The sequence below is a fragment of the Dermacentor andersoni genome, chromosome 3, assembly GCF_023375885.2.
Source record: "Dermacentor andersoni chromosome 3, qqDerAnde1_hic_scaffold, whole genome shotgun sequence".
In the NCBI taxonomy this organism is placed as follows: Eukaryota; Metazoa; Arthropoda; class Arachnida; order Ixodida; family Ixodidae; genus Dermacentor; species Dermacentor andersoni.
The window spans coordinates 42944242-42954251 of record NC_092816.1 but is presented as its reverse complement, the minus strand read 5'-3'; the positions used below and the strand labels follow the sequence as shown (position 1 = coordinate 42954251).

General features: G+C 48.0%; 1 protein-coding gene across 1 annotated transcript in view; it reads left to right on the top strand.

The window, feature by feature from the left end:
* The window catches only part of LOC126520696 (uncharacterized), an 82135-nt gene that overhangs the window by 18714 nt on the left and 53411 nt on the right, over positions 1 to 10010 (top strand). The window contains exons 4-5 of the mRNA XM_055064268.2: positions 4038 to 4096; positions 5231 to 5292. Coding sequence (XP_054920243.1) covers positions 4038 to 4096; positions 5231 to 5292 — 121 coding nt within the window. The remainder of the gene's footprint in view (positions 1 to 4037; positions 4097 to 5230; positions 5293 to 10010) is intronic.

Below are 10010 nucleotides of genomic sequence, written 5' to 3'. Positions count from 1 at the left end.
TGTCTTCCGGCAAGAGTGTTGGCGTCCTGGAGTAGAGGGGGATTTTCCCGACAGCGCAGTTTGCCACCATTATCACGCCTCTCTTCCAACCCCCCCCCCCCCTCCCCTCCCCTCCTTCATCCCGTCTTCTCGAACACGCTCCATTGCGAGCCGGTCGGGAGGACGATCGCTTTTGCCCCGTTCGTCGACACTTCTCCCTTGGTGTGGCCCACATAAGTGTGCAAGAGCCTCTTGGCTTTGTGTCGATGGGATCGCGAGCAGTGGAGGGGGCAGTGAATGACCAGACGAACAACGAGACGATGTCGTCGCGCAGATTTATATCTGTTAGTGTGCGCGGGTCTTAAATGGCCAGCGAATACGTGACCCGGCTATCACGAAATGTGGGTCGCGTTGAGAGTAGACACGGCGGAAGGAGAGAAAAAAAGAGAAGCGTATCCTTTCTTTCATTCATTCATTCATTCATTTATTTGTGAGCTTGATTTTGTCGCCATCTCGTCTTGTTCGCCTGTGTTTCTGGTCACGAAAGACTTGATTTAAATCGAACTTGAAACGATGGAGAAAAAAAAGGAAGAAAAGTTCGAAAATTGTACTGATGGCGTCCGGTGTGAAAGCGGAAGCCCGGAGAGAAATTTACGAAGAGGCGGAGAGAACGATATGATCTCTATTTTTTTTTTCTTTTTTTAACCTTTTTCTGGCGATTAGATTATGTACTGCCCCTTATTCCGCCGTATATTGCCTGGAATGTGTGTTTAAGCACAACAGTGGTGGATAGGTGAGATCTCGCAAAAAAAAAAAAAAGTGAAGGAGAGGAACAATTCGGTCAAGGACGCGTGAAACGCTCGGCATCAGAGTACCTCGTGCATGGTCTAACCCTTATAAGATTAGGGTTAATTCACATATGACGTCCTCAGCAAAGGAGTATACTCCTTGTGTTAATTCGTATATTCGCGGAGCCCTGAGCTCACTACCGAACCCCGCGCTCACAATCATAAATGGAAACAAATGTACAGGCCTTAATACCTCCACATTCTTGTTCCTTTCTTTACTTTTATTTGTTTTTCACCCTCGAAACGATAAACACGAATAAAGGGCAGAGGAATTATTTGAATGATGGCCCTCTGGGCCTTTTCTCGCAGCGCAACTGCTTCAAAGCAAAGCAGCATTCCTAACCCTATACTCGGAGCAAAATATGCGTATGCGTAAGCCGGCACGTCGCATATACACGAAACAAATACGGTATGAGATACGTTGCGCACAAGTACTTATTTTTCGACGAGCACAGAGGAAAACAATACAACTGCAATAATACAACTCAACGAAGTACCAAGCTCTTTTCTCGCGAGTGCGTAGTTAAAACGGGATCCGTCACGGTAATTCAGTGGGCATGGCGCTGAGCTGCTTTGCGAATGGCGGCGGGTTCGATTCCCGACCGGCGGATGCCACCGCATTGCACATTATGCATAGAATGAACAGAATGGTAAAAAAAAGGGAGAAAAAAAGACCGCTGAAGCGTCGTGCATTTGCTGCACGTTGAAGAAGCCTATAGGTGGTCGAAACGACATCGCTACGGCCTCCACTATGCGGCGTCCCTCATAACCGCCCGCGCAGTATGAGAACCTTACACCCCCCATCCCATCCCACCTTCCCCCCTTTAATTTAGTTCGTTAATTTAAATGAACTGCGTACAGAGCAGGTTGTTTGATGTGGAAGATTGCGCTCAAACAGCCGGCTCAAACTGCCCACACAGCCCAACCGTGCACCTTCTTTTATTTTTTTCCCCGGCGCTTTTTCAGACAACTAACTTCGTAAATTTTGTGTACAATCTCTCTCTCTCTCTCTGTCTCTCTCTCTGTCTCTCTCTCTCTCTCGCTCTCTAAACCCCAGAGCAACACGTGAGCGACCCGGACACACGATTTCTGTGAGGAGTAGACGCACAGACGCATGCAGGCCGAGGTTTCTTCGACGATCGTCGGGACCTGGGATGCCGGTACACGAATCCCTACAATAGCGCGGATACGCTGTTATCTTGCGGAAATTCCTCGTTAATTAACCACGAGGCTCGCGGCAGGAACGCGCGCGCACCCACCCGCGCCGGGTTCATTCTTTGCCTCGCTGGTCGGTACGCATATTGTATACGCATATGGCCACGGGTGATACCTGCAGCTTGATAAATGAGGCACACATACATGCATACTACAAAACACGCGCGCGCGCGCGCGTGCTAGTCACAGAGAGAGAGAGAGAGTCGGTGGTTGCTGCTTCTTCGTGATGTTTTCATTATACATTCAAGCCCGGGTGCCTTTCTCGTTTTTTTTCTTTCCTCTCCCGGCGGACACGCTTACGCGGAGAGATGATAGCCATCTCTGGTCGCTCAGCGCATGCGTAGCCGGACGCTCCATTCTCCGTCTTGTGAATTATGCACGATGCTGTGAATTATCTCCCGTTCCGTTCTGTTCCATTCCGTTCCGTTAGTTATTTTTTTTTCCGGAACGTACGTAGAACGAGCGGTGCGAGCATGTTTAGTTTCTAATCTGCTAATCCGGCCAGATGTAGGTGAAACTTCTCGCACACGGCGACTCCCCGCGGTCTCGCAAAAGGCCCGATTCAGTGCTCCCGCTTGAAAGCTTCGCCACAGGGGTGCCTATATATGCATGCCTGTCTTCGCAGAGGGACGCTGCGACTCCAACATCGAAACACCCTAAACCTCGCCCTGTCCTAACACCGTCTGTCCGGGGTCACCATGAGATTACTTTTGTGTGCGTGTGTGTGTGTGTGTTCCCCGGGTTGATTTTTTTTTCTTTTCAACCGTGCACGAAAGAACGTTTATTTCGAGCGTTTCCAGCTCAATGTATACGTACGTGTAAGCACAATGAATAACTCAGTCGGTTTGTCTTTTCAGCTCAAAGTTGGGCTGGTGACGATACTGAAAAGGCTATTTGAAGAATGCATATACGCACCCTAAGCCGAAGTCAGAACGCATCAAGGGCCAAAGCAACATGGCGAGAGAGATTAACGCGTTGCAGTGAAACCCTTACGTCTCATATCGCCTTTCGCGTGCGATTTTGGCTTTTGGGACTCGGAAATTTAATAAAGCCTTGAGGCACGCCTCTTGAAAGCTATGCAGCTTCGCCCAGTCTGCCAATGTATAGTATACATCAGCGGCCACGGCATTTTACTGCTTCTGACGTGATGCCGGTTCGCGTTTCTGAACCACGGTTGTCGTATGCCGATTTGATCGGTGCAGCAAGAACGACAGTCTACTGAGTCATAGATACTAGCCAAAGAATTGTTCCTCTAGCTTCACGGGCGAGGTGAACTTTGGGCACATCATTTGCAACGTAAGTGCTTCCTAAGGCAGTGGGATGGCACAAATGAATACGCAACTCACCGTGCATGTCGGAACAATCCCTTTCTCAACGTTGCGTTTAACCTAGCGTTTAATACTCTTTCAGTTTTCTTAGTGCAGGACAACGAACCGGGCGTTTGCCCTGGTTAACGCTTGACTCGCTCTGTTCTTTCCTGCCTTTCCTCTCATACATCGTTCTAGCACAAATTGGTGGGATAGTTGATTGGACATTCTTCAAGGCGCAGAGCAGTTCAGACAGTGGAACAATAACATAGAAGCACGCAGCGCACTGTAAAATAATTTACACTTTTAAACGTAAATACGGGTGTAAATAGGTATATAACTCACACCTTTACACCCAAAATTTTGTGTAAGGATGTGAGTTATAGACCAATTTACACACGTACACAATCTTAATGGTGCAAAGTATTTTACAGCGCAGGAGCACTAACGTTTTACGTTCTTGCAACCCTGCCTTTCCCGTGCTGCAACCAAAATATTGCTGTTTCTTTCCTTTTTTTTTTTTTTTTTTGGGGTGGGGGGGTCTGTTCCATATCGTTCGTATTGTGCTTGAGTGAGATTTACTCATTCAAGAAGAAAGAAAAAAAGAAAAGACATTTGTGTGCAATGTTTATTCGCGCCTTTTTTTAATTCATATCCTCTGTGTTTCTCTCTTTTTATTTCTTTGCAGATACATTTTCACTATTTTGTGCTATCTCATCGGCGTCTTCATTTTTGCAACAATTGTAGGTGAGTACTCTTTCTCTCCACTCGCGTCGCTTGCTGTTGTTACACGTTATTTTGTTGGCTAACAGTGGCAAAGCGGCATAGTTGCGTAGGAAAGCTAAATTTCAATGTCTTCTGTCTCTACAACTGCGACTGAGACTGCGCTGTCACTCTGCTACATGCGGTGTACTTTGCGATCACTGGTTAAAACATGCGCGTTACGTATTCGTTGTGACACGTACGCGCCCGCTCGCATGCACCCCCTAACACCCTCTCCCCGCACGCGCACTGCAAGCCACTGACACGCGCCATTAACGTTATAATTCCAGACGTACGGTATGCACTTCATGCTGTAAGAAGACTTGCCCAACCGCTAAGAGAGAAGAAGCGTAACTCGTAATCTTCTCGAGATTTATTAGAGAGAAAGAAAAAAGCTGGTATGATGAGTTGGTCAAACATCTACGCCTATGAAAACAGCCTGTCACTCTTTCTTACCACATATGAGCTACGCGTATTCAATGGCAGGATACTAAGTGACCGTTACCCATTAACACTATAGACCGTAGCGTATGGCTCTGTCTACAGAACACTCTTATCTAAAGCGCGACAATGGTCCGTTCCGGAGTGTGCTAAGAGATTACAGTGCAGCATCTAGGTACAGGCAAAGCCCAGCCTGATGAATCTTGCATCTGAGCACCTGTGTGTGTAGATGGACCGGCACTCACGAAATGAAAAAAAAGAAGGATGCGACACGTCGGAATACTGTGCACAAGAAATAATTGCATTCCCGGAGGATTAGTTCCCGGAGTACTGTCGCTGGTTGCAGTTGGTCCTCGCTACACAGGCATTTCACTGGGATCACCATGCGCTAGACGCTAGACGACATTATGTTTCCCAAACTGGTCATGCGTCTAGACGGGATTAAGCTCGCAGAGCCCCTTATACAATTCCTGAATGCGACACATTTAGACTCCCGATTATTGCATGAGGCTTCTGATTACTTAGTTCGTCTCATTTATTTTTTCATTTGTGGACCATCTGCAGCCCGTTGAGTGCCGCCCCGTGAGTGTATGTGACGCTGTCATAAAAAAGACGTCGTGCGCACATTTTGAGCACTGTTGATACCTTACCCGCTATATATTTTTTTTCTTCTCGCAGGTCAAGTAGGCAATGTAATTACAAACAGAAATGCAAGCCGCCTGGAGTTTGAACGATTGCTGGTGAGTTTGCCTTTTTTTTTTCTCCGCTCATGCTTTTTTTTTTACCAATGCTTGTCATGAGGTATAATGCTTTACATACGCGTTTTATGTATGCGGCAACACCAATGTCGCGTATAAATTTATCCAATGTTTCGTGGGAACGTTGGCTCCAGAGAAATCTCTTCTTTCACCAGTGATGATAATTTCGAATTTCCACCTCCTTGCGAACATCCGCCATCTATTCATAGGTTGTTTCGTGAGACCTGTTGTCGTGGAAGGGGGAGATCTGTTTGTCTTTTTCATCCCCCTTAACCCTTCCCCCTGCGCAGGGTAGCCAACCGGAACTACCTCTGGTTAACCTCCCTGCCTTTCTCTGCATTATCTTATCTCTCTCTCTCTCTCTGTTGTCGTGTACTCAGTATCCGTAGCTGGGCGTGAGTGACATTGTAATAAAGCGCGGCTCCCGGAAGCAAGAGAGAACTTTCCGTCTGTAAGGCTGGACGGACTTTTCCTGGCCTTACGACCGAAACGTCTTCGTCTCCTTGTGGGAGCACTGGGAGTATTAGCACTCCGTCCCATGGAAGGGGACAGTTTTCGGACGTGCGGCATATAACAAATAGTGCGGCCAGTTTCATCTACAGGTGACAGCCGCTCTATATGCCCACTCCGGCCGACAGCTTTTCAAGCGCTCGAATATGCGTTCACTTTGTTCGCGTTCCATCAAATGCACTCTAGCTTTCCCAATGGTGGAATGTGAACTTGCCAGACTGTCTCTCGTAGGCACAACTCCCTGCCCTCTAGTAAGGCGCGAGCATTGAGCAAGGCACACGGTGGAATAAGCGCACCTGTGTCCTGCCGGAGGGTGTTTTGACGGGTGCAGAGTAGGGGGTGGGATTGAGGCGAAATGATGATGGAATGAACAACCCAGACCGGGTGGGAAGTGTGCCGGCTAGTTAGTAGCGGCGTTTTGAGGGTTAACATGATAGACTTAAATCTACTATTCTTTGGCGCGCCTGGACCAGGTGTGCCACCTGGACTAGTTGTGGCACAAGAGAGGGGTAATTGGAGACCGCTGGAAAAGGTATTCGTCCTGCAGTGGACATAAATGTGATGATGCTGATGATGACGATGATGACCTTGACACAAGTACCTGTATTTAGTGTTGTACTGCTATCTGTAAGATGATTAGGCATTGAGTCTTCAAATACAAATAGTCTTTGAAGCGAACGCACAGTGAACGAATGTCCAATGAGAGTGAGCTCCAAATTAAGCGACGCTAAACTGTAAACTGAAAGGACTAGCTGAAGTAGCACCGTATCCGTTCCCCTTTGTAGTGAAGGTACAGGATGCCTTGACATTGGAGCTTAGCTTACCTTAGCTGCTTCATTGACAGCTATAAACTCGTAGGATAGAAATAATGTCGTTGACCAAGAGAAACAGACCGACGTTATCTACTAATCGCACTTACTCCTAAACAAGGGCAAAGCTTGGCTGTGGAGTGCTGTTACTGAAAATAAGTCTCCTGGTGAGCTGTCACATGCCTTTTTTTAACTACCTTGCATGCCAGCCATCGTTTAAACCCATTCCTTCATGCAAAGTGGAGTAAGTTATCAGATAGCCGCCAAGCAAGTTTACGTGGTACCGTTCTTAAACTAAGCGCTGCATAAGGTGAATACTTGGTTGAGTTGGCGGTTGTCATCCATTTTATCCTCGGGGTCATTTGTATTGTATTGCTTGTGGAGTTTGTCACGTGAACTTAGTTTGCATCGATAATTCATTCAGTGCTCTTCAAGTTTACGTCATTGTTTAGTAAAGTTAACTACAACTTCGCCGACTTCCTGGTCTTTTCCTACTCTGTAGTTTCTTTAGGCTTGTATTGTGCTATAATATAAAACGGGTCATAACCACTGCGAAAAAGCAAGTCCAAACTTTTTTTCACTGCGTTACCCCTAAATTCGGTGGAATCCCGCGCCTGCCTATACAGTTATGTGATTGCAGCGGTAGGATCGTGTCGTTTGGCCAGACGTAGCAAATCTCTAATCGTGTCCAATGTAGCGATGCAGTTGAACGTTGACGCTGTCATTCTTTTCTCTTTTTTTTTTTTTTCTTCTAACTACTGCGCTTACAACGACGAGTTACCGAGCCTCAGGGGCCACAGGGCCCGTAACACACTTTCCCTCATTTTCCTCCGTTGCGGAAGCTTCCCTGTTACGCACGGATGAAGAGGCACGCCGAACATATACCGCGCCTCATCGCGAGTACGTACGGAGAGACGCAAACCGCATTCCGATGAGCAAATCGAATAAAGCCCCACCACCCGTCGGGACAGGACGGCCCTGGTGGAACGATTTCGCGGTGTTTAGCAGCGGGGCTCCCCATCCTCCGATGCGCTGGCCCTTCGCAGCCACGATTTTGCCCTTCTCTATTTTCCTTCTTTTTACTGTCCCGGCGCTCACTGGAAGGAGGGTGCCGAGAAGGAGGAAGTGGGAGAGAGGAGAACTGATTCCAGGTGCAAGCTGTCACTGCCGTTGCACAGTGACCCGTGCGCCGCCAACGAGCGACCGCCATCAATGGTCAGCGTTTCTCCCCGGTGACATTGGCCATTCAATTGAATAAACGCTGACATCGGGAGGAGCCGGGGCCTTTCAATCGCGCGTTGCGCCTTGGGCGCCGAGGGGTCCGTTGACGAGGTTCCGAAGTGCGTCGCGCTCAGCGTACGATGGCGACGGCGGCCGTCAGGGGGCGTGAGGGTGGCGAGAGAAGAGGGGGCAGCTTGTAGTCCGTCGGGAGCTCGGAGGTCCTTACGGACCGTTGATTGCAGCCGTCACCGACGGCGGCGTGTTTCTGTCGTTGAGGGAAAAACAGGATGTGGGAAAGAGTGAGGAGGAAAGCAAGGACGAAAGGGAAAGTGGGATGATGGGAGAAAATGGCGAGGAGGAGAACGGAACAGCCTCGGCTATAGCTGACTTGCTCCTGATTAAGTGGTTCCTTCCCTGACCGTGGGTCACTAAGCTGAACAAGAAGGCAGGGTGCAACGACTGTTTGTTATGGCGAGGACCGCCCATCTGTAGAGATTAGTTCGATGTCCGACGAAATAAAAAAAAAACAGAACGCTGCCTTGGACTGGGGCATTTCACGGCAAATGGGAAAGCCAATGCGCCGCAGTCTGGTGCATGATGCCTCAGAAGTCCTTCGGAAAGTATAAAAGCGTAAAAAACATGTGAAAACAGGGCGTATAAATGAGTGTCGCGGACGACTGTACACATCGTAAAAGGCATGGTAACTTTACAACTGCGACAGTTATCATTTTTTCTATGTATCGATGAAAACAAACTGAAACAGAAATGGACCAAATCGTCGGAAGCATAGGTATGCCTTTCGATACTGAGAGCAGATTTAATGTAAGCTTAACATGTATTATATATCTTAACGGAGGCTTGCGCTTGAAAAAGAAGAGTTAGGCGTTCACAAAAGCATAGCCCACGTATGGGATTAAAGATTGTGTCTGAAAGAGCGCAGGCGTGCGGAAAGAATGGCCGCGCACTCTTACAATAGCACAGGCTTTATCAAATCGGCTTTGATTAAGGCCTGCCTTGAAGCCTGATAAAGTAAAGTAACGTAATAGCCTGACATCTGGCCCGCCTACCTTTCCCCGTGAACAGTTTAATAAATGACGCCACAAATTTGGCTTCGTGACAAAGGCGCGCAATTACTGGCCCGGAAGACTTTTTTTTTTCTTTCTTTTTTTCGATCGACTTCGCATTTCACTAAATTTTGCTGGTTTACGTATCAGAACCGCAAATCTGACTATGCGGCACGCCGTAACGGTAACCCGCCGTGGTTGCTTAGTGGATATATGGTGTTGGGCTTCTGAGTACGTGGTCGCGGGATCGAATCCCGGCCACGGCGGCCGCATTTAGATGGAGGCGAAATGCGAAGACACCCGTGTACTTAGGTTTAGGAGCACGTTAAAGAAGCACAGGTGGTCCAAATCTTTGATGCCCCCACTACGGCGTGCATCATAATCACAATGTGGTTCTGGCACGTAAAACCGCATAATTTAATTTCCTTTTTTGCCGTAACGGAGCACTCCGCATTAAATTCGACCGCCTGGAGTTCTTCAACACGCACCTAAATCTAAATAAACGAGCGTTTTTCTTTTGATGTCTCCGCTATCGAAATGCGGTAACCGCGGCCGGGATTAAACCCGCGACCTCTAGCTCAGCAGCGCACCGCCATAGCCGCTAGACTATCGCGGAGGTTGACCTCGTATACTTTAGCAAGGTTTGTTGTTGGGTGAAATAGTAACAGCACGACTGTACGATGCAGTGCGTGTTACCCACGTTGTATCCACTTTACAGTTTTGTTTGTTCATGCGTGTAATCGTGTACCACGATATAATATAAAAACGGTTGGACCTGTAAGCAGGACGACAATATTGGCGCATTTCCTCAGATGCCAACCGTTTACCCACGAGCGACCACGTGACGATGCGCCCAGATATGTTAGTTAAACAGAAAGACCTTCCAGGATCAAATCACAGAATTTAGCTTTTGCCATGCCACGCTGTCGCTAAGTAGGGCGACTCGCTGGCGTTTCACCGGATCCTGGAGGAAAATCGCGACAGCCTTCGCATTGTGAGCATGGTTTGCGTGGCGTGGCAGCGTCATTAGAAGTCATCTCTTGTCTTCTTTGTCCGTCGGTAACTGAATCCTTACTGCTTGGTAATTCTGTATAAC